Source organism: Otolemur garnettii, unplaced genomic scaffold (genome assembly GCF_000181295.1).
Source record: "Otolemur garnettii isolate 467f Iridium unplaced genomic scaffold, OtoGar3 scaffold00096, whole genome shotgun sequence".
In the NCBI taxonomy this organism is placed as follows: Eukaryota; Metazoa; Chordata; class Mammalia; order Primates; family Galagidae; genus Otolemur; species Otolemur garnettii.
In genome coordinates, this window is record NW_003852491.1 from 5,787,832 (window position 1) to 5,813,034 (window position 25,203).

Here is a 25,203-nt window from a genome sequence, read left to right on the forward strand (position 1 = left end):
GGCACTGCCCCAGAAGTTAATCATTTATTAACAAGGTGCTAATTCTTTCAATCAAATTTAGTTACAAACTGTCAGTGTATTTTTCAGAAAGGATATTGAGTATAACATTTTCTCAAATTCCTGGAAAATGTAATATTTTAATTTTATTTATTTATTTAGGGTTTATTTTTTTTTTTTTTTTTTCAGGGTCTTGCTATGTTGCCCAGGCTGGTCTCTAATTAGAGGACTCAAGGGTTCCTCCCACCTCAGCCTCTTTTTTTTTTTTTGAGACAGAGCCTTAAGCTGTAGCCCTGGGTAGAGGGCCGTAGCATCACAGCTCACAGCAACCTCCAACTCCTGGGCTTACAAAATTCTCTTGCCTCAGCCTCCCAAGTAGCTGGGATTATAGGCGTCTGCCACACACCTGGCTATTTTTTTGTAGTTGTCATTGTCATTTGGCAGGCCCAGGCTGGATTCGAACCTGCCAGCTCTGGTGTATGTGACTGGTGCCTTAGCCACTTGAGCTACAGGTGCCAAGCCAAGGTCAAGCTTCCTTTAAGGCGAATGCCCTTGCCTCTAAGAGGATAGAGTCCAGCAGAGAGAGGGGAGTGGCAGAGATGCAGCCAGAGGTCCTACTGGTCTGGAATAGGGTCCTTCTTAATCATAGTCCTCTGCTCCATTCTGACCAGCCTTCCCCAGAGAGACTCTTGCCTCCAGGTCCTTACGTCTACTGTTCTCTCTAGCTAGCACACACTATCTTATTCCACCCTCTCCAACTTTGCCTGACAATTCTTCCTGGGGATCCTCCTTGCCCCAAAGCTGAGTCAGCGGCCCTTCCTCGGTGTTCCCATAGCTGTCTATAAACTCCCGCATTCTGACATGCACCCCAATATCAGAGCACGGCTCAGATACAACTTATTTGTTAGTCTTGATTTTGTTACAACATGGTCTTGGCCACTTCCCTACCCCTGTACCCAAAAGAATCGCTGTTCTGGAGTGGGTGCTCAGTGAGTATATGTTAAAGGACCGAATAGACAAATGGTCCCCAACCACCAGGCCCAGACCTGCTACCCTGTGTAGTGGACCGCTGTTGCCATTATTTTCCCTGTTTTTCCCTTCTTTTTTTCTTTTAAGAGACAGGGCCTCACTCTGTTGTCTGGGCTAGAGGGCAACAGAGGAAGGTAGTTTCCCTGAACTAGAGAAGAGCTCAAAGGAGGGGAACTCCTACTTCTGAGTATTGACTGTTGGAGTTACAGGCATGAGTCACTGTGCCCACCCCATTCTCTCTTCTGATAGTAACCCACTCTGTCACCCCCACCAATTTTCCATCAGGAGATTGCTCCTCCTTCTCTGTCCAGGGTTTGAGTGGGGCCATGCCCACTCTCCGGACCGCATAACCCAGGCCAGGACAATTGGAGCATTCCAGTCTTCCCAGGGTCTGAATCATTGGTTCAGTGATAGTCACATGACATAAGCTAAACCAGTGAAAGTCATAACCAGAATTTTAGCTTGAAATATGGGAAAGAAACCCCATCTCTCTACTGGTATTGCTACATTTGTAAGATGTAAGCCTGGAACTGGGGGTGGGACAATTTTTGCTAGGACTTAGAGAAAAGCTGCTTGAGAATGAAGCCAACATCAATGCAAAAGGAACAGAGACAGGAAAAGAGGAGAGAATGACTGAATTCCTGATGAAATCACCTGATGGCCTGGGTCCAGCAGTGCCTGAAACAGAGCTTATGGTAGCTCACCCAACATCTGCTCTATTCACTTGCCGTTTGAGGATTTTAGATTCATTCCTATCCTTAAAGGTGGGCTTGGTTGAGCTGCATTAATAAGCTTCAGTGATGATTAAAGAGAAAGAAAATGACCAAAGCCCACCAGAAGGAAGCTTAGAGATTTAGTCTGTATGTGTGAAGGGGGAGACACCAGCCTCACAAGGAGCTTTCTGACCCTTAAGAGGGAAGCTGGCCCAGGAACAGGGTTAAAATGTGGAGGGGCTGTGCTCAGAGGATCACAGAGGAAAAGAACTCAGCCCTGATGATGTCAGCCACTCTGGATCAAACAGACCCTGAAGTCCACATCGGGCTACAGTTTTCCTTTGCATGAACCAGTGTATCTCTTTGCTTAGACTGATGTGGGTGGATTTTTCTGCTACAACAGAGAGTTCCCCACCTGGACTTCTCAGTTACATGAACTAATAAACTCTCTTTGTTTATTTAAGCTGGGGATTCTATTACGCAGGGAAATCCTGACTAATTCTGCCTCTCTTGTGCACACCCTGCTCTGTGGTGCTGACCCCTCCCCTGTGTTCAGGGCTCCTCACCAGGGTCCTCCTACCCTCTTGGGCCACCCAGAGTTCCCTACGGCTCACCGGACTCAGGTCTTGCCAGTTTCTACCTTCCAGAGCAGGTCTCTAAGGCTGGGGTCGGCAAAGGACCAGAAAGTAAATATTTTCGGCTCTGTGGGCCGTTCAGGCTCTGTTGCCACTGCTCCGGCTGCGGTTGTAGTGTGAAAGCAGCCGTAGATAATACGCAAACAATGTGCGTAGCTGTGTTCCAAGAAAACTTTATTTATGAACACTGAAATTTGAATTTCGTATAATTTCCCCATGTCACAAAATCGTATGCTTCTTTTGATTTGTTTTCAAGCATTTGAAAATGTAAAAACCATTCTTAGCTTGAGGGTTGCATATAAACAAGTATTGGGCCAGATTTGCCCAGCAGGCAGCAGTTTGCCAATCCCCATTCTAGGGTCTTAAAATGCCTCAACCTGCCTTCTTTCCCCTCCCCAGTGGGGCTGAGCTATGGATGTCATAAGTAAAGAGTGTCTGGAGGCTCTACTGTCTGAAGGTGCTCTGGCCTTGAAGGTCAAAAGCCACTTACCAGAAAGACCACCCGTAGTCCCAGGAATGGGGTCTCCAGTCTTCAGGGCCGAGGCTCACGGTGACCTGGAACACCTGCGTGTACATCATGTGGGCCACCATTCCCAGGAGGCCTGCAGGGCAGGGAGCAGAACAAGTGTCAGGAAGCAAGGAGGGGCCTTGTCCACCCACCCCGCAGGCCTCTCAGCTGCCTGGCTACCTGTCAGTCCTGGGGGAGGACACAGGCCCCTAGAGATACTGAGTGTGCACAGCCAGAGGGGATTGGTTTTCTAAGCCAGGAGCTTGAGTCTGGGCCAAAGGCCAAAGGCAAGCCCTGAAGGAGTGTGAGCAAAGGAGACACAGAGTCAGATCTGTGTGTGCATCAGCAAACTTTTTCTCTAAAGGGCCAGATAAGTAAATATTTTAGGTCCTATGAGCCATACAGTCTTTGTGCAACTACTCAGGTCTGCTGCTGTAGCACAAAAGGAGCCACAGTCAACACCTGTGAAAGAGCACGGCTATGCTCCGATAAAACGTCATTGACCAAAGCAGACCGGTTTAGCCGGGGAGTCGCAGTTTTCTCACCCCTGTATTAGACAGCCATTTGAGAGAAGCAGCCTAGAAAGTGTTTTTCAAAGCAGGTCTTGACTCATTAGATTAGTGGGTCATGAAATCAACTTCATGGATTTTTAGTGCAACCAGCATCAAGAAAAAAAAAAAAAATGGAACAGGGGATGGAAATATCTGGTACCATCAAATGTAGGAGGAGGAAATATTTTGTGAAACTTTCCACTTTTATCCACATATGTGTGTGCGCAATGATTGTATGATAAAATGCCTTTTCTGTGGCTCACAAACCCAGAGTTAGAGAACTCTGATCCCAATGTATCTGGACAGGAATCCTCTTCCACCACACCTTCCCCCTCTCCTACACTAGGTACTTCACTTCTGTGAGCCACAAATCTTTTAACTCAAAGATGAGGATTATGACAGGTATAGTGCAGGGTTAATGAAAGGAGGAAAGGCAACCTTGGGGTCTGGGGCCCAGCAGGCAGGGTACCCAGCAGAATTGGGATTATTACAAACCAAGGGCACTTCTCTATGAGGAGGGGTGTATGGGCTGTGGCATCCGGAACCCCTGTGGGGGCCACAGTGTATGGCTAATAAGCATGGACCCAACCTTTAGAAGGAGTTGCACAGTACTGACGAGGAGGGAAGGGGTAGGGGTCAGAAGGAAGAAAAAAAACCAATACCATGTGTGCACCTACTATATGCCATGCACTCGGTCAGGCTCGTTCAACTGCATTATTATTTCTTTTAATGACCCTCTGAAATAAGTATGATGATCAGCACCATGTACCATTGTTGAGGTTGCCCACTGTACATCTCCATTCACAAAATAGTCTACATGCATGCTGCAACCTGGAGTTCAGGCTATATGTGGTTGCCCTGACTGTGATTATTCCCATTTTGCAGATGAGGGATTCTGTACCAGGTCACACAGGGAGTGGAGGGGTTAGCTGTGCCTGTGTACAGGTCCAATACTCTTAAAGCAGGGTTCTTCACATGCTGCCTAGGATGCATCTTCCCCTCTGTCCCCACTCACTGCTCTAGTCACCCTTTCCCTATTTATAAAGAGGAGACAAGGGGAATGATGAAGCCAAGGAGGAGGATAAGGAGAGACAAGAACAAAGAAAGAGTGAGGCTCTGAGTCGTAGAACCCAGCCTCGGCTGGGGTGGGTCATCCTGGGTACCCATGTGCGAAGGTAAATGCTTAACAACTGGTTCTCTGGATTAAAAAAAGAAAAATCACCCTAATTCATAGCATCTGCCAATTTCCACAGTGTAAATACTCTCACCATGGCTGAGTTGGAGCTACCTGTGTGATGTCACGGAAGGCAGTGCAGAGAAGAGGTACACACGGCTGGCTCTCGTGAGCTGGGGCCAGCAGGCTGGGGGTATACTTCCAAGTGTCCCCATCCAAGCACTTGCCCCAGGCCGGAATGAGATGGAAGACACCAAGGTTGTTTTTTGTGTCTCTGGTCGAGGGTCAACACATGGTCTATTCTTCCGGGTTAGTGGGAGTTCCTGGGTCAGGAGACGCAGGGAAGGAGGGTGACCACCACAGGGGCTGAAGCTCCTTGGGAGCTCCCTTAAGTACTCACCCAAATCCTCCCAATACTTGGTGTTAGAAAACATTAAAATTTTTGCCCATGGCCTGGTAAGAAAACAACACTATATCATTGTTTTGAGTTTTGCATTTCCCTCCTTACTAGTGAGCCTAAGTACTTTTTGTGTTTATTAATCATTTCTAATTCTTCTTCTATGAATGTGCCTGTCTGTATCCTTTATTTTCTTTTTTAAAAAATCTTTTTCCTTATGAATTGGTAGGAATTCTTTGTGTATTCTGGATACTAATCCTATCTGTTACATAGACTGCATCTTTTAAAAAAATAATCAACTTTGTCTTTTTAGAGGTTTGTGGAAAAATTGAGTGGAAAAGTACTGAGTTCTCATAATCCCCTCTGCTTGCCCCCGAAGTTTCACCTGTTATTAACATTTTTCTTTTCTTTTTTTTTTTTTTTTAGAGACAGAGTCTCACTCCGTCACCCTTGGTAGAGTACCATGGCGTCACAGCAACCTCCCGTTTTGGGGTTTAGGCGATTCTCTTGCCTCAGCCTCCCAAGTAGCTGGGACTACAGGAGTCCACCATAATGCCCAGCTATTTTTTGTTGCATTTTGGCTAGGGCTGGGTTTGAACCCACCACCCTCGGTATATAGGGCTGGTGCCCTACTCACTTAGCCACAGGCGCCACCTGCCTGTTACTAACATTTTGCATTAGTGTGGTAATTTGTTAACAACTGATGAACCAGTGTTGATACACTGTTATTCACTAAAGCTCGTACTATGTTTCCCTGAAAATAAGACACTGTCTTATATTTATTTTTCCTCAAGAAGGCACACTAGGGTTTATTTTCAAGGGGATGTCTTTTTTTTTATTAAGTATCATACAACAATCTACATTTATTCAAATACAGTTAAGTCATCTTCTTCTGGAACCTGACAGGGGGAGCCAACCTTGTTGGTGCGGGCTGGCACTAGTGATGCATGAACTCCTTTCCCCTAGCCATTTGCATGTGCGCAATAGGATGCCTGCCACCCCAGTTACCACACACACACCCGCATGAGTGCTAACGACTCGGAGAAAGGAGCTGTGGCAGATAAAAGGTATTCCAGTCTTCCTTACCGCTCCTCTCCGAAATGCATGGCATGGCTATGCAGGTATGCTGCATAGCCACACCCATTACTAGGTCTTATTATCAGGGTAGGGGTTATATTTAACAAATGCATGGAAATCCTGCATTTGTAGGATTATTTGTAGGTCGGTCTTATTTTCGGGGAAACACGGTAGTTTACAGTAGAGTTCATTCTTTGTGCTGTCCATTCTGTGGGTTTTGACGGATGTACAGTGACAAGGATCTACCATTGCAGTACCACCTGGAATTGCTTCATGGCCCTAAACTTCTCCTGGGCTTTATCTGTTCCTCTCTCTTTCCTCACCCTTCCCAAACCCCTGGCAACCCCTAATCTCTCTATTGTCTCCATAATTTTGCCTTTTTCGGAATGTCATGTGGTTAGAATCATATAGTATGCAGCCTTTTTGGATTAGCTTATTTCACTGAGCAATATGCATTTAAGTTTCCTTCATGTCTTTTCATGGCTTGAGAGCTCATTTCTTTTCATTGCTGGAAAATATCCCATTTCATGGATGGACCAAAGTTTATCCATTCACCTATCGACACCTTGGTTGCTTCCAAGCTCTGGCAATTATTTTAAAAAGCTATTTTTTGTCATACATTTTGATATTTGACATAGTCAAATTCATTAACCTTTCTTTTCCTTTTTGGGTTTAGCTCCCTGTGTCTACTTTGAGAAAGCCAGCACCATTACCACATTCTCCTATATTTTCATACCTATAGATATTTATGTTAATCCATCTGGAATTTATCTTGGTGAATGGTGAGTGGTAAGGATCTCACTTAAAATTTTTTTAATTGCTCTCAAGCCTTATGGAAAGATCCATTCTCTCCCTACTGATTTTAAATCGCCCCTGATTTGTCATTCTGTTATCTTGAAGGACAAGTCTCCTCTCCTATTTCTGCCCAGTGCTCATTCCCTCTGGAATTTTTGTCCTACCCCAAAGCTGTGCCCACATGGCAGGGTATTGATCTTTTCCTTAGTTTTCTGACAGTCCCTTTTATGAGGGCTACATCTTGCCCCCCAAAATCCTCAATTGTTACAGCTTCTCCAATTTCTTCCTACTATACCAGTCCAGATGCTCTCTGAGTTATTCAGTGTCTCAATGCCTTGGGTTCCTCATGCATAAAGTGAGGATCATGGTAGACACAGGTGTATCCACCAATGAAGGAAAACATTCAGAGAACAGCCACTCCTTCTATGAGGGCAATAAGGATATAACAGTATTTTAATATAAAATCTCCCAGCTAGAACCAGAAGCTGCATCCAGCCTATTGGCAGAATAATTAATTTCCCAAATTCTTAGTTTAGTAAAGCATTGATCCCTAAATTGAATTCTGTTTATCTCTAAATATAAAAGTCCATGCCTTAAGAAAATTCAATAAATGAAAATTACAATTCACTCAAAGATACTTCAGTGAAACTCTCAGATTGCATTTTAAAGATTCTGCTTCAAAAATCTGCACCTCATCCACATTCTAGAAGCACATCTGTTCTGTAAAGCAAGGTCCATCCTGAGCATCTGTCTTATGAATCCCCAGTAGAAGGGATCACTTCTAACTCAGCTGAATTGAGGAGTGACTTTCTCCTGAGTTACGGGCCCTCCTAAATTAGGGACAGCTAAACGAAGGAGACTTCCTTCCTGCTGCTATTACTTCCTGGCTTGGACTCATACCAGGAAACCCACAGCTATAAATATCTCTTTGTGGTTTCCAGCATCTCCCAACTCCTGACACCAAAAATGGAATTCCCAACTGGTGTGGCCATGTTAAGTATGGCCTCTCCTGGACCCTGGGGGACTCTGAACAACACTGAGGGTGGCTGGATGTCAGCCGAGGGGCCAGAGCTGGCTGTGGTGCCACCCAGAACTCAGAGAGCGACTATCTGCTGTAACTCCCAGCCCTGCTCTCTGCACACTGTCAAGTCTGGGGGGCTGGTGTGGGCTCAGAATTAGGAAACAATGTCAAGAGCATCAGAGGATGTGGAAAGTCACGGGTACACGGACAATAAACAACGCTGCATGCCTGGAAGACACCACCCAGAGAGAGATGGGAAACCAAGAGGAGAAAGGTGCCAGGATGGAGCCAATACCTGGTCCTCAAAAGCAGAGGAAGGGCAGCAAGGACTCTAAGGAGAGGCCGGGAGGTAGGAGGAAGATGGGCGTGTGGGGTCTCCAGCTGGGATGGGCTGAGAAGAGGACAAGAGAAAATGACAGAGGATGCTTTCAAAGGCCCACACTGCCGGAAAAGCAGGAAAACGGGGTGACAGCTAGAGAGGGCCTGGGGTTCAGGAAGGGATTGTAAAGATGGGAGACAGAGAATGTTTCCATGCCCATCAACAATGATCGACTAGGAGAGGTGGATGGTGCAGAGGAGCAAGTGGGCAACTGAGGAAGCAAGGTGGGGAGAAGATGAGAGGGTGGGGGAGGTTCCAGCTTTGGCTGGGTGCTGGGACGCCTCGCCCCAGGGAGTCAGGGCCAGGAGAGCCTGTAAATGAAATCCGAGTTCTCAGGCAGATTTGCTTCTCTCCTCTCCAGCAACCATGAGACAAGGTCACCAGCAGAGAGTGAGGCAGCAGATGGGCAGTGAGCGGGGAGCAAGGAGAAGGTGTGAAATAGTCTTTTCCAGAGTGGAGAAGCACGAACTCGCCGTGCAAATGCCTGAGCTCTCTGGTAGCCTTGCGTGCAGTGTGAGATCAGACTCAGGGATTTAAAGTGAGCCCCGGAGATGAGGCTGTGGGATCTAGGCGTGGAGAGAGGAGTCAGCCTGACAATGCCCTGCGGAGCCTCCTGAGTCTGGAGGACACACAGAAGTGCCAACCTGGGGTGCCCCACATCACTTCTTGTTCTGTCGCTTGGGGAAAGGGGCAGCAGGTTCCTAGGCATCCCTCGAGATGGGGTGGACCTGTGCCCCAGGTGCCCCGCCTGAGGGAGCCCTCTCCCACCTTCCCCGGCCTCTGGGTGAGGATGCAGAGCATCACAGCCACAGGAACTCCAGTCTTCTCTCGCCTCCGCCCTGACTCTTTTTGCAGGGTTTAGATGTTTTATGTGAATGCCATGCTCCATTTAATTGAGATATCAGGGAGGTAGCTAGTTAATTAATTTATAATAGGGTTTATTATTAAAGATGCTAAGTTATTACTGAGAACACGTGGAGAGCATTCATGTCTAAATAACTATTCTTGTAGACGTTGGCCCTGGAGCTGGACTTACCAACATTCCAGGCGTGTCATGTAGGAGACATGAGCCACAGAGGGGCTGGCGGGAAGCTGGGGGAAGCTGGAACCAAATGAGATGGGGCAGGAGGATAGCAAAGGGAAACCCTCGACATTCAGTTAGTCACTAGGCAGGCACTGAGCACCTGCTGGGCACCAGATTTTCCTCCTGGGGACAAGTGGGCTCTCCTCCCAGCCATCCCAGTGGGATGGGAGAGGTAACACACAAACTGGGCATCACTGTGTATCAGGGAAGTCAAGAGGGAAGGTCCAGGGGTCTGGGGAACAGGAGGCAGTCAAACAAAGGCCTAGAGGAGGTGGTGTCTAAGCTGAGAGTTGAAGGTCGCAGAGAGGAGGAAAGTGGGCAGAAGCTCACAGCCAACATGGTGGGGTGTGGCTGTCACAGGCGGTTAGGCAGAGCACATGGGAAGTGAGAGATGTCACTGGAAAGATAAACAAGGACACTCCAGGAGAAGTTCTAAGCCATCTGAGGGAATTTGGACTTTATCCCAAGGGCAGTGGGCAGGAGTTGCATCACTAGAAATCACTGGAAGAAAGGGGGCGGAGGCGAAATGAGCATCAACGTGCTTTGTTAAAGCCCCTCCAAGGTCACAGAAGCAGAGGGCAGGATGTCCCAGGACCGGCAGCCACAGTCCTCCCAGGCCAGCCAGGGTGCTGAGATGTAGGCGGCCAGAGCCCCAGATTTGGCACTGCTGAGATGCGTCATTTCCAGCACACCTTCAGGCACTGGGATCTCAGGCTCTGGAATGGGGAAGGATTCAGGGCAATGGGGGAACAACTGGGAGAAGCTATGGGAACTGACCCAATTTATATCAGCTACGGAATACGCTCCATAGAATGAAAACCCTGAGATCTTAAAGGCTGTTTTTTTATGATACCAGTCAGCTGGGGGCAGATGAAAAAATAAATCACTTATGAACACATATCTAAAATATCCAGATGTTGGTCATGACTGAGACCAAAGGCTGACTTTTCCTCGTGTCTTGTGGCCTGGGGGGAAACCCCACATGGCCAGGTACACCTGCACTTAAAACCATCCCGAAGAAGCTGAGCTGATGCTATGTTTAAAGCTTGCCCAGACCTATTTTTAAAGAACAAGCTATTTTTAGACACTCTCTTGAGAACCCGCAGCCTCTCTTGGTAGCATATTTCAGGGTTTAAAAAGTTCCTCCTTACACATAACCTAAATCTTTCCAGCTCCAATTTAAGCTAATTTCTTGCTCTGCCCTCTGAGGACAAGGGAGGTGAGCAGGTTGGCATCATCTTGAGAGGCGCTTTCGGGAGCTCAGCAATTAGCCAGGTGCCCCCAACCTTGTCTTGTCTGGACCATTCCAATTTCTCTGCCCTTTCTCCAAAGGTCTCCTTGTAGATTACTTGAGTCATTAGCATCACTCTTGTTTGGATTCTGCCTTTTAAAGTGAAGTGGTGGTGCCATCAGAGGTGGCATCGAATGAGGACCTTCCAATTTTAAGCAATGGGTTTACTGAACTCCCACCAGCTCTGTCCACCCCATGCACCCCCACACACCATTGAGGCAATGAATGAATTCAGAATGAGTCTGGGGGGCCTGGTCCCAGATCCTAGTGGGTCTTGGGGTGGCCCAAGGCAAACTGGTAGAGGGATAATTTTTGATATTAATGGTTATGTCCCCTCGCCCCCAGCATTCCCTATTGTCCTGCTACACTCCTCATTTGGACAACCAGATAAAAAGCATCCATGGCCTCAGGGAACAGCTGTTGCAGAAGACGAAGAAAATAAGAGCCAAACACTGGCTTTGGGGATTTCAAAAGCCTCCATCCAGGGGTTTGAAGAAAAAGGTTTGGAAGAATACATGGTCAGACAGGGCCAGTTTCTCCTCCCCCTCCACCTGCAGGTCAGGTAACTGTTGCCTGCCTGGGGGAAAGTGGGAGGCAGGGGAAGAGAAGAGGGAAGGGAAAGGAGGGAAGTATGGGAGGCAGGGGAGAGAGAGGGGAGAGGAGGAAGGGTGAGTCTCAGGAAAGAATATACTAAACTAGGTAGACGTGAGCGGGACATCCCTAAAGGGCCCTAGCCTCCACTTCTAACCCCTTCCATTATGTCTCCAGAGCCACAGGAAGTGAAGTTGGCACCCACAGAGGGTCCTTTCCCAGTCGGAGCAGACAGTGGAGTCACAGACACAGCCCGTACATCCTTGAGGGACATTCAGGAAGAGTGATGTCCATCTGTACCCACCTGTGTCCCTGTCTCCTCAGTGCCTCTTCACATGGACTGAGCCCCATCTTGGTGGCCTAAGTGCCCCCCTGGCCCCCAAAAGATGGGCTCCTCACCTACAGGATGGTGGTGGGAGGATGAGGATGAGGACAAAGTTCCAGGGCCTGTGCTCAGTGGGGATGTATAAAACCAGCTGGAGTCCCACACAGAGATCAGGACAGAGGCAAAGGTGACCTCAGGCGTACACACCCCTAAGTCACAGTCCTGCCCCTCCCACCTCCTGCCTTCTCCCACATTTCTACCCCAGAAACCCACGCCCATGGACTGGGCTCTTGACATTCTGCCCAAACCTTGGACTTTGACTGCCCTATGGGAAATGGCCTCTGACCCTGGGCATGACCCTAATACCTGTCTGTCACTGGCTATCTTCTTAGCAGCCCCTAGCCACCCCAGCCCCTGCCTGGAGACTGCTGCCAAGAGGAGATGGTACGCATTTGTAAGAGTGGGTCGGGGAGGGTGGGAGTGAGGAAACCACTGCCGGGCCTGTGCAGATGCTCTAGCAAGCCTGTATCACCTTCTCAGCTTACCACAGGCCTCACAGGACCAGAATACCTGAGAGTTCAGGGCCCATGTAATATATGGCCCAGGCCAGGACACTTCTGAGTGTGAACAGGGGTGCTACTGAAGGTTGCCCTAAAGCTGGGCACAGTGGCTCATGCCCGTAATCCTAACACTCTGGGAGGCTTAGGAGGGTAGATTGCTTGAGCTCAGGAGTTCAAGACCAGCTTGAGCAAGAAGGAGACCTCATCTCTAAAAATACCCTGGTTTTGTGGCAGGTGCCTCAGCTACTTGGCAGGCTGAGGCAAGAGGATCATTTGAGCCCAAGAGTTTGAGGTTGCTGTGAGCTATGATGTATGGCACACTACCAAGGGTGACAAAGTGAGACTCTGTCTCAAGGAAAAAAAAAAGATCACCCTGGGACATGGGATCTGCAGGGCACTTACTCATGATGTAGAACAGATGAATGAGGACTAAGCTCCCAATCCACAAGGGATCCCTCCCCTTGCAGATGCCCTCTCTTTCCCCAGGGCTTGACATCTGACAGGTACTTGGAGGCCCACTGTCTCTCTGACCTGTACAACAGACCTATTACATGTGCATCTCACAGGTGAGAACAGCAGTGGGCTGAGGGGAGGCTGGTCGCCTGGCAGGTGCCAGGGTAGAGTCCACATCTCCTTTTGGCCTAACATTTATTCATTCATTCCACGTGCCACCTGGTACTGTGCTAAGGGCTGGAGAGAGAGACCAACAAGAGAAGTGGCCACTGCTGCTGGGAGCCCCTACTCTAGTGGGGGAGACAGACACTGGCTGGAAATAACCATCAAGGGTCTTGAGGGTCAGGGGTGGGGAGGTACAGGGGTCCTGTGTTCTGGGAGTCAGAGGCTTTCCCGATGTGGGATGTTTCAGCTAAGGCTGAGGATGAGGTGCGGTTAACCAGGTCAGAGCTGCCCAGAGCACAGGGCACCCCCTTCTGGGGTGCACAAGCTTATTTTAGAGCAGGATTTCTAAACCTCAGCACTAGTGACATTTGAGGACAGAGAAGCCTTTGTTGTGGGGCCCTGTCCTGGGCATTGCAGGATGTTTAGCAGCATCCTGGCCTCTATTCATTAGATGCCAGGAATAACCACCCACACCCCCGCACACGCCCCAGTCGGAAAGACCAGAAATGTCTCCAAACATCGGCCAAATGTCCTCGGGGAGCACAGCGAGGGGGCAAAACCACCCTCTGGTTGAGAATACAGTTTTAGAGGCTCCATGAACATTTTTACAACTATAATTTTTTTTGCAGTTCTTTTCTATTTACTGCAAGTGATACTAGCTTTTCATTTCCGGTAGTGATTTGAAGTTTCCTTTCTGAATAAATTTAAGTTGTAAAAAAAGTGAGTGATTTAGAGAAAAATGCTAAGTGAATGATGCACTTGTGGATGGGGCAATGGTCCCGCCAGGGAGGCTGCAGACAGGTGAAGGGAGAGAATGCAGCCTCTGGGAAAGAGGCCTGCAGGTCCCACCGCATGTGGGGTGGGCTCTAAAAGTGCTGCACATGTGTGTGACAGGCCTGGGGATCCCCCAGGGAGCTACCACCTGGGTGTGCACATGCCTTCTCTTGGAAGTTCAAGGCCAGTTTTCCTCCAGGCTGGCAACAGATTGTCTCTCTTTGATCGGACAACAGAGAGAGGGCTCAACTTTGGGAGAAAGATGAGAATCTTCATGCGATAACATGCACTTTGAGGCAAGATCCTCGCTTTATGAAAGGCGCAGAGGGATCTGAAATTAGTGCAGGGGAGTGGGCAGAGCCCTGGACAAGCCTGGCTCACTTTCTTTCTGGGGACGCTGGGCAGATCCTCCCTCCTGGGGGTGACTTTTGTCTTTCTTTCTGCCTCTGTCTCTTAGTCTCTCTCCTTCTCTGTTTCCTTCATTCCCTCTATCTTGCCCTTGTCTCTCACTCTGTCTTTGTTCTCTCCCTTCCCTCCTCATAATGTCAGTTAAATTCACCCCGGTCACAAACAGCAATAGCCACTGAATTCAGGTATCAAGTGGGTCCCCCCTCCCATTTTACACAGAGACACTGGGGACAGGTTTGGGACTGCAATCTCAGGCCTCACCTTACCGCTGCCAGCACTCTCTCCTGCGGAACTCAGCCTGGAAGAGCAGCCTCAAGAACTCTCCCTCCCTGTCCTGCCCTCCAGGCCTCCAGGCACATTAGCTGAAATGCTAATCCTACTCTTCTGGCCAGTTGGGTTTTAAGTGCTCTGAGCTTCCACACTTCCCTGCACTGTGATACCAACCAATCGGTTTCACTGCCCAGGAACTAAGAGAGCTTCCTGCACACAAGAAAAGAGGGAACGACCTTACCACAAAACCTCCTAAAGATAAAAATGCCAGCCTCTCCCTTCATCAAGTACTTTACAGTTTGTAAAGGATGCCACCATCTCCTGTCCTGTGGCATCCTTACCTTACCCAAGGAAGGCTACCTTTGGAGACACCCTGTTAGACAAATGAGAGTGAAGCTCAGAGAGGTGGAACAACCCACCCAGGGTAACACAGCATGGACAAAGAAGTGTATTTGAGTCCAGGTCTGTCCAACTGGCAGTCGAGATGTTTTGCCCTTCCATGATAGATTCATCCATCCATTCATTCATTTAACAAATATTAATTAAGCACTTACTGTATGCCAGGCCCTCTTTGTGGTTCAGAGGATAAAGGAGTATATGAGACAAACAAGTTCCCTGCCCTCCTGAAGTTCATATTCTTATGAAAGAAAGGAAATACACAGAGAAACACATTTAAATACTCAGAGTTTGAAAAATGCTATGAAGAAAAGAAGGGGAGGTGGAAGAGAATGACTGGATCAGTTAGTTTAGCCAAGGAAGCCAGGGTGGGCCTCCCAGGGAAGGTGACATTGAAGCTGAAACCTGAAAAACGTGAGGATCTGTAGGGAGAGAGGCCCAGACAGAGGGAACAGGAGGTGGAAAGGAACACAGTATCTTCAGCTTCAAACCTGGGGCTAGGAAGAGGTGAGGAGCCTGGGAGTCCATGGACCCTGTACGGAGCCATGTGAGGGTGTGCGAAGGTGGGGGTGACTTTCAGCCTTCTCTCATTTAGACGTGTGCTGCAGGCCCTGGTCTTCTGCTGACCACTGGCCCCAGAAGGCTCACACAGGGGCCCAGACACCAAAGGATGGCAGGATCTAAGCTGTGAAGTCTTCAAGATTGAGCCACACATGGCCCATGCATGGCCAGAATGACGAGTGGACAGAGCTGGAGTGAGAAGTGGGAAGCCTGGGCGGGGGGGGCAGCCAGCGCTCAGCACCCCTGAGGGTGTGCAGTCCTGGCACTGCCTGAGCAGAGCAAACCCAAGGGCAAAGCATTACAAGGCCCTGGCAACCCAGGGCGCCTCATACTCTGCACTGCCTGGTGGACACTGTTGTCTTAGCTCCATCAGCTCTGCTATCGCTGCCTAACACCGTCAGCTCTCTCCATGTGTCACATCCCTTGGGTGGGAGTTGGTTTTTCCTGTCCCTCGTCTGAGGGAGGGACCCCTGTGGGCTGTCCCCAGCCCTCCTCAGGGGCTGGGAGCTCCTGGGAGAACCTGAGGTTAAGTCTCAGCTGGTTCTATGAGAGGCTGAGGAACAGAGGCAAATGAGGGGAGATTCCGGAGTGAGGGTGGGCAGCCTGTGGCTCAGGCACCTGCATCTGCCTCGCTTGCCCCAGTGAGGCCCAGCTGTGTAGCCAGGCTCTTGGCCACAGGCTCACATAGGCTGAATCAGGTCCTGGCCAGGCTGTAAAATTACTAGAGCCCACCCTTCAGGAGGTGTCTGCAGGGGCCACTCAGTGGCTGCTCCGTGGTCTTTGTTTAGTGGGTCTCAGAGCCCTGGGCCTCTCCAGCCCCAATAATGTCACCCAGGTAGCATGTGGCTTGACTTGATCTGGGAGTGGGGGGAAGAACAAGGGGATAGCAGCCCCTCCTTCTAGGCAAGGTGTTCTCTGTCCTTTGGCAGATTCTGCCAGTCAGCCACCTTCCCAGAGACAAATGGTGGGTAATCACAAACTCACACATTGTCTCAGAATATCCATCAGGGAGTCTCCAATCCCAGGAAAAGCACATGGAAAATACTGTTTGTAAAGAGAATTTTCCCATTGTGGAGAATTTCCATCACGGGAAAGTGTCCTCTAAGGAACTCTTAGGCTCCCCAGCCATCTGCAGCAGAGAATGTCTGACTGGAGGGAGGGCCAGGGACTGAGGAAAGATGGGAGCCCAGGGAGACAGCAGAGGCTCTTCATTGTGTGAAACCAGGTCCAGGCAGGAAGTCAGATGGGCCCCAACTCTTTTGGGGGTTGGGTGGGAATTTGGCAAAAGGTGTCAAACTGAAAATGCACTTTCCTTTTGACCCAGCAATTCCACCTCTAGGAATTTGCCCTCAGACACATCTGCAAGTGTGGCCAAAGATTTACGGACAAGGGTTTTCACTGCAGCAGAGGATTGAAAATATCCTAAAAGTCTACCAATAGGAAACGCATAAGATTAAGCCATAGCAGTGGAAATCTATGTGTCTATCCCTAACCTCAACTCCTACTCTGCTTCCCCACTCTGGCCTCCTTGTTGCCCCCTGAATATAACATATTCAAGACATGGTCCTGCCTTGATGCCTTTGCACTTGCTGTACCTGCTGCCTGGGCCTTTTTCCCATAAGAATCCACAGGTGTGGTTACTTAATACTGTCTCAGGCTCAGATCCAGTCCTCTCCTGAAAGGTGGCTGTGGCAATTACGAAGCCATATTCCCTGGGCTTCAGAATGCTAGTGCAGACTCACCCCCTGGGGTGGGGCCCCCTGGGGTGGGGATGGGGAAGGCAGAAACCCTCAAGCCAAAAGCAACTGGTAGCTTAGGGGTCTCAATTCTCTCAGAGGTGACCTAACCTGAATGGATGAGTCACAGGTCATTCAGCTTTCTAGTTACCAGGCACCATCTGCCAAGCCTGCCACACTTACATTTATCAAGATGTAGTGAACCAGTTCTAAGGTAATTCCATGCCCTAGGGTAATTCTTTCCCTTTAATTACAATACCAATAGGATACAACAGAGGTGACAGGTGTACGTGATTATGTTACATAAGATTGTGATGCCTCTCTGGCAAGGAGACTCTCTTTCCCTTGATGGCTTAATGAAATAAGTAGCCGCATTGGGGGTCCACACAGTGAGGAACTAAAGGTGACCTTCTGAGGATGGTCTCGAGCCTATAACCAGCAGGAAGCTGAAGCCCTGAAAGGAACTGAAATTTCCCAAGAACAATTCAAGCTTGAAATGATTGCAGTAGACCCTTCTCCAGGTGGGTTCCAAGGGAAAATCCAGCTCTGGGTAGCACTTTGACTACAGCCTTGCAAAGCACCCACCTAGGCCAGGCTAGGACTCCTGACCCACAGAACTGTGAGTTAATACATGTGTGTTGTTTTAAGTCTCTAAGTTTACACAACAATAGATAACTACTACACAGGTAAATATTTGTAAAATATAAGTGTGGGCTCTAGGCTAGGTAAGATGGCCATGAATCAGCCCAGCTGGCTGGTGGGGCTGGGGCTAGTTGCTGTTCTAGGTCTGCTGGGTTGGCGGGACACATTCATACATATAGTCTTGACACCTACCTGCCCTGCTGAGATCAGTCCATTCAAACTCTGAACCCCAGACTGACTGCAGCCAGCTTCTCTTTACTAGCTTTTATACCTTTCATGTACACAGACACACACATCACACAGAATAATACAGAGCTTTGAAAAGAACAAGCTAGGTTCATATCCTGGCTCCAGAATGTTTGTTTATGTTTTGTATCTGGGTACTTGAAATAAACTGTATTCTATAGGGTTTTTTTGAGGGGTGGCGGTTAATAGAGTTGTTGTATTATTTAAATCTTCAGTGGTTCAGCTAAATTTTTTGTCTGCTTCTCTGTCAGTTTCTGAGATGAGTGTGTGTGTATGTGCATGTGTGTGTTAAAATCTCTATCATTATTAATTTATCTGTTTCTTTTTGAGGTTCTACCAGGATATTTTTTTTTTTTTGCTAATTTAAAGCTTATGTTGTTAGATAAATATATGTTTATGGTGGGTAATTTTTTCTTGTTACTTTTCTTTACCCAACTATAATTTATTTATTTGTCCCTCATAATTGTTTGGTATAATTTGATCAGATAACAAAACTGTTAACCCAACTTTCTTTGGTTTATATTTTCCAGGCATATCTTGTTTCTATTCTTTTCTCTTCTACCCTTCTACATCTTTTTAAGTGTGCTTCTTATATTGTTGGATCTGGTTATTTTTTCTTGCTATAGCCCAAGATTATAATTGGTGAATTTAACCCAATTACATTTATTGTAACTTGAACTTCTTTCTTGATATCCCAAAGGCACCAGGGGACCCAAATCCAGAGGCCTGAATCAGCTCAGAGAAATATTATAACTTAGAGATGACAGCAAAAGCAAGCCCATGCTACTCATATTGGGGCAGGAGAAATAGAGTCATCAGCCCAGGGAATTCTTGTGGCCCTGGCTCTGCATGTCTCACCTACTTTGCACTTAAGCCTACAGTACTTGGTGGCTAAGCCTATCCCAGCTGTGTTAGGACTCATGGTTACATGTGGTGGCAACATAAGACAAACTGAATTTGAAAAGGGAAGAAATATAACAACTTATGTAACTGAAAGGTCCATGGATTATCCAGCATTAGGTAATCTAATAGCAGGCGTCCTCAAACTACAGCCCACAGGCCACATGCAGCCTGCCTAGGACATTTATCTGGCCCAATAGGTGTTTTTGCTGCCGCTGCCTGTCCTGCTTAGCAGCCGACTTGTCCTGGGGCCCGTAGTCCAGCCCTCTAACGGTCTGAGGGACAGTGAACTGGCCCCCTGTTTAAAAAGTTTGAGGACCCCTGATCTATAGCATGATCCCTGTGCTCAGATGGTGAGGTCAGAAACCTGTCTGTTTCTACCTCAAGTATTGCTTTCATTTGTGTTGACTTCATTCTCAGATAGGTTTCCCCCATGGTATATACCTCTATGCTTACATCTTTTTGTCTTAAAAAAGCACTTATGGTGTTCTAGAAGTTGCTACAAATATCCTAGAACTGAACCTCATTGCCCTGGTTTGTATCACATGCTCGTCCTTGAACCATTCACTGTGGCCAAGAGAATGAAGTGTTTAGATTCATGAGGCCACTTCTGCAGTGGGTAGGATGCAGTCAGCATGGCCTGACAGTGGAGGACAGATGGTTTCCAGAGGAAAATCATGGTGTCCCAAGCTGAAGAAGGGGAAAAGGATGCTAGAAGGACAAAACCACAGAAATCCACTATAAACCTTACCACAGAAAGAGTCAGAGGCTGGACACAACCCAACCCTTCACTGCCTCCCAAGAGAGCCACACCCCTGCAGTTCTTATCAAAATCCCTGAAAACTAAGGTCATCAACTAGACTTAATCTTTTCAAAGGCAGCCGCCCTCCTCTCTGCCTGCCTGCAGCCACTACTAAGAAAAGTGTTGAGATGAAATTACAGGATAACCTTTACAAAAGTATGGCTCTGTCTCAGATCGAACACAAGACAACTAGTTGGTTTAGTTGGACCACAAGACAACTAAAACCTAGGAATGAGACCAAAAAAGTCTTTCACACAGCAAAATGAAGGTCACAAATCCCTCATGTGGATTCTCAGAAAAGTTCTGAACCTCAGCCTACAAAGCTGAATGAAGACAAAACCATACTTTCCAGAGCCAGAGTCCTCTCTGCTGGCTACATTCTGGCCACTAGGAAGGAGGCCAGCCTATGTGAATGGGCCACTTCCAACACCACTGTTACACCCAGTCATTCATTCATCTGACAACATTCACAGAGGCCCCACTGAGTCCTACTGGTCCCTGCCATGAGGCTCAGGGTTTGGTTCAGGTTTGAGAGACAAGTTTGTACAGCTGAGTCTCCTTAGATTTGGAGGCCAGCTATGATGTCTGCTACCTGACACCAAGATTACACCAGCCCCACCCATTTCTTCTGTGAGCTGGCCCTTACACATGGGGATCCTGGACACACTGAGCTCCAGGCCAGTAATATCCAGGGACCCTCCTTACTTTCCCTCACCTCAATCTCTCTGGGCTTCAGGTCCACCCGGCTTTTGACCTTTGGTCGTCCCACTCCTGGCCCTGATCTTGGAATGTGTTTTCATGAATTGGCAGAGAATCACACACGGGCTCCTTTGGCTTTACACTCTTTACACTTTGGGAAGTGTCCTCTGCCCTGGCATCCCCTAAGATCCAATCCCTGGCTGTTCTGATCACAGGCCTTCTCAGCCCCTGGGGGAGTCAATCAATAAATGTCAATAGTAGGGCTGGGACACCTCTCTCTCCTCTTTCTCTCTCTTTTTCCTTTCCTCCCTCTCTCCTTCTCCCTCTATCTCTGTTTATGCTTTAATTACTAGAAATAAATGTACTTAGTCTCTTTTTCTCTCTCTAGGTCTGCCTTCCTGTGTCTCTGTTTTTCTCTGTATGTCTCTCTCTCTCTGCCTTTCTCTCTATCTCTGTCTCTGTCCTCTCACATACAGACACATCCTTCCCTCTCTGTATCTGATCTGGTCCGTCTCTCCCACCCGCCTTACATCTGGTCCGTCTCTCCCACCCCCATTACATGAACTACATACATCATCAGGAAGGTCTCAGAGCTGCCACAATATTACCAATCCTGTTATAGTCATCATCCTGAGAGCCAACCACATACCAAGCACAGTGCTAAGAACTTTACGTGTGCTCACTCTTTAAATCCTCACAATCTACTCCACAATGGAGGTAAAGGAAAAAAAAAAGTCCTCACAACCCCTGGTAGATATGACTATTATCCCTTTTTGGAGAAGGGGTAACTGAGGCTCAGAGAAGATGGAGAACTTGACCAAAAGCACATCCTGGTGGTGAGGCCGAGATTGACACCCAAGCATCTCACTTTCACTTTTCTAGGCCTACAATGGAACACATTAAGAGCATTCAGCCCCTATTCCAAGAATGAATTCATGCTGATGGATGTAGCCCATGCCAACCCTATCCATTCCCACCAGTGGCCCATCATGGCCCAGGGGCAGAGGAGAGAGCTGCCTACTTGAGGGGACAGATTCAAATGTCTCTCCCCCTACCACCACCTCCCACCACAGACAGAGAACCAGAGAGAGGAAGGTTCCCATTACACTCATTCCTGCAACAGCATTTATGGAGACCAACTTTATGCCTAGTACTAGAGATATAGTAATGACTAAGACAGACAAAGTCATGCCCTTGTCTTCTCTGCAAGGAGAGACAGGAATAGACACCTACTCAGATCGATACAAAAGCTCATTCAGAGCAGGTAAGTGAAGTGGTGTTTAAGACGGTAGACACTGCATGGCTCTAGATCCAGCTCTCCCTCTCATAGCTGTGTCACCTTAGGCATGTTAATTAACCTCTCTGGACCTCCTCCTCTTCATCTCTAAAATAGGAATGAAATGCCCAAGTAGAGGGTTTTAAGCATTAGCAATGAGGTGAGAGCCCTGGGAGGCAGAAGGTAGGCTTGGCTCCCAAAGGGATCAGGCAAGGGCAGTGCAGGTCAGTAGGTCACACCATGTTACCCGAGGATTCCCCAGAGCCTGGCTCCCTCTCTACTGAGCTCTTCTGGGTGTGTAAGAGACTGCAGAATACAGAAAGGCTTGGCCTCAGTCTTCCTGCTTGGTTCCCTACCCAACCCACTCCCTGAGGTTGGATCCCATAACTGTATTGCCCTCTGCTGGCTGGAGCCCCAGCCACCAAGAAGAGGGTACACTCAGCACACTCAGCAAGCCCCCGCGGACCTCAGCAAGCCTCAGCAGACCTCCTGCGGCCACGCCCACAGATGGAGTTTCCCAGGCACTTCATGGCCACGCCCCTCGGCCCAGCCTTCCGGTTGGGGTGGAGCCAGGGCCTCCCTTACCCATCCCCACCCCACCTCCGCCCCACAGGCCTTTGAGTTCCCAGCATCCCTTGCTGTACCCTCCCAGCTAAGGACCTTAGAACTGTTGAAAACTCCTTCAGTGGAGGTTTTACTTCCATTTTTTATTAAACTTATTAAAATTCTTACCTCTTCCCACCTCCCCAAAGCCCAATTTCTACCTGGCCCAGTGCCTGGGGCCAGGCTCATTTGTATGGAAGGCCCAATGGCCTGCAAACTCCCCCAGTCCTTGCTTCCAAGAGCACTTAAAGGATGTGGCAGAATTTAAATTGAGAATGACCACCCCGAGGTAGGGGACAAAAGGACTCAGCCTGCCTCCTCAGGCCCACCTTCTGAAGACTCATTGGCTGCCCCAACTGACAGGTCCTGGTTCCCTTCTAGAATCTTCAAAGTCCCTTGCAGGATGCTGACTCGCTTCTAACACTCCAGCTCGTTCATTCAACTAACATTTATTAAGCATCCTCTATATGCAAAGCATCGGGCCAGCCACTGGGGATACTGCCGTAAATACAGCGAGGCTGTTCCCCCAGGGCTAATGAGGGGAATGACACAAACAGTGACGTAAAATCAATTATTACAATTGCTAAAATAGAAATAGATACAGCCACCATCTAAAATTGGCAGCCCATGGGCCAAATCCAACCTGCAGATGTTGGCAAAAACTGTAAAAAATGAGGAATTTTGGGGCCAACATTTTAAAATCTGGAGGATTTCCATTAAAAGATGGGAGTTTCAGCTTCTCTTATAAAAATCAGAAACGCTGGTAACAGTGAATCCACATTTCCTCGCTGGTGACCCTTGACTGGAGCTGGGCCATTTAGGGCTTGCAGCTGCCAACCCCACAGCCCTACAGCGGAGCCGGGCTGCTACCCTTTGCTGTGGCTCCAGGGATGTTCCCTGCTCACTTCTCCCCTGTGTTTCCTTTCAGGCTGCTGAAGATATTTGCGCTTCAACCCCTGAGAGGAGCCTGAAGGAGAGATCAGCGTAACCTGGGCTTGGGGAAAGGCTTCAAAGAGGATGCTGAGCTTGCAGCTTGGCTGGAAGGCCCAGCAGATGTTCACCAAGAAACCAGGAGGGGAGCAAGAGGAAGACAGCAGTAGTGGCAGCCAGAGGTGGCTCCCAATCCTGCCAGAGTTGGGAGGGGACAGTCCCTGATGGAGAACAGTCCCTATTCTTCTTCTGCCCTGGATGGATAAGAACAAGGCTGCAGGTGAATGTAGGCCACAGAGGCATAGGGAACATGAAAAAGAGGGTCCTCACGGGCCTAGGAGTGGGAAGGGGTTTTGGGGAGAGTCAGTGAGCCTCCCTCCTAGGATTAACTTTGATATCAGGTCAGCGCACAGTAGGTGCTCAGTAAATGCTGGCCTCTTTGCTGCTGTTCTCTTCCTTTTCTCTCTTCCTTTCCCCTTCCTCCTCTCCCTCTCTCTGTCTCCATCTGCCTCTCTATACCTGTCCTCTCTCCTTGTGAGCACCTCCCTCTGCCCCACTGGCTCTATTCATTCTCCTCTGCCTGCCGTCTCCTGCTCCATCTCCTCCCTCTGGGGCCTTCTGCATTCCTCTCTTCCCCACCTCTCCCTCCCAGCTTTGAAGAGACGGAGATGTGATAGTGCCATATTTCCCACTGGAGGTCCTACCTCCAGCCCTCTCATGTCCAGAACCCACCTGCTATCATCCTCCAGTGTTCCTGACCTCAAGGGACATCTTCCCTGTTTCCCCATCACAGCCACAGCCTAGGTGTCATGTCCTCAGCAGCACCCACCTTTCCCCTCCAGTTCATGGGTCATCCAGTCCTGCCAATTATACTTCTCTCCAATCCATCTGTATTTCTCTGTTCCTTTCCCACTATCGCCTTGTGGCCACACACCTGCAGTAACCTCCCAGCTGAGCTCTCCAATGTATGCCAGAAAGAACCGTCTTTCCCAAACTCACCCTGACTTGTCACTCCTTTGCTTAAAGCCCTCAGTGATTCTCCATTACACTCCCACCCCAGATGAGGCCCACATGTCCTAGGCTGGCACTGGAGGCCAGCCTTGATCTGACCCCACTTTCCACTTCCTACCCTGATTCCATGTCCAGCCATTCCAGATGAGTCACCTTCCCTGATCATTCCCCACTAAAAATTTAGGGTTGTCATGACATGGGAGGGGTGGCTATAGGCATCTACTCGGTCAAGGTCATGGGTACTGCTAAACACCCTGCAGTGCACAGGACAGCCTGCACACCAGGGAAGAGTCTGTCCCAAGACATGAACAGTGCAAGGTTGAAATAGCCTGGTCTGGGGAATTGGGCCTATAGACAATAAATGACCGTATAAGTTCCCTTACCCATTCAACATTTATTGAGTACCTACCATGTCTTAGGCACTGTGGGGAAAGTGATAAGTGCTCATTAAAAAGAAAAAAAGCAGAAAGGAATGGAAGGTGATGGGGGAGGTTGGGTAGAAGAGAGTCAGAGAGCTTAGCTGATCAGGGACAAGCTCCAAGGGTCTGAGAAACAGTGACGATGGAGACTGCGTGGTAGGAGGTAAAGTCAAGGGCCACATTTTGCAGTCATGGCAAGGGGTCTAAATTTTATTCCACAATGTAACATTTGATAAATACCAACTAGAAGTGACAAAAACAAACTTTCTAACAAATCCTTAAAAATTGTCAAATGTCTATGTATTTTTAACTCCTTAAAAGGGTTGAAACTGTACATTTGATGAGTATCAACTTTAAGATAATCATTGGTATTCAAATTCATCATAACCCAAACAGATACACCTGGATGATATTTTGTGATGTTAGTTTATGTTTTCTGCTTTTCCTCCCCCTTTTCTGTCTTTTCATTCAACAAGTAGGAGGTTCTGGACTTCTTGCCCCAGAGGTTTTGCAGGAAAGGAGGAAGCAAAACCCATCTGTAAAATAATCCCTTCCTGGCTTTAATTTACTGAGGAGATTATGCCTGGATCTCTATGGGTGGGAGGGAAAGAGTTAGTTGTCCTCTAACCCTTAGTGCAAAAAGACTAATTAGATTTTCTTCCTAGGGCAGAGGAAGGAGCTGAGGATCTGGGGTGATGTTTTATTGGCTGGTACAATGGATATTTTGAATTAAAAAGATAAACATAGGGTTATCATGTAAGCCAGCAATTCTCTTTTTTTTTTTT

At 48.2% G+C, this 25,203-nt stretch overlaps 1 protein-coding gene across 3 annotated transcripts in view; it reads right to left on the bottom strand.

Annotated features, from left to right (window-relative positions):
* GSG1L (GSG1 like) overlaps positions 1–25,203 on the bottom strand; it is a 238,574-nt gene that overhangs the window by 50,507 nt on the left and 162,864 nt on the right. For all 3 annotated transcript variants that reach the window (XM_003795753.2, XM_003795752.1, XM_023516747.1), the window contains one exon: positions 2,865–2,976. In XM_003795753.2, coding sequence (XP_003795801.1) covers positions 2,865–2,976 — 112 coding nt within the window. The remainder of the gene's footprint in view (positions 1–2,864; positions 2,977–25,203) is intronic.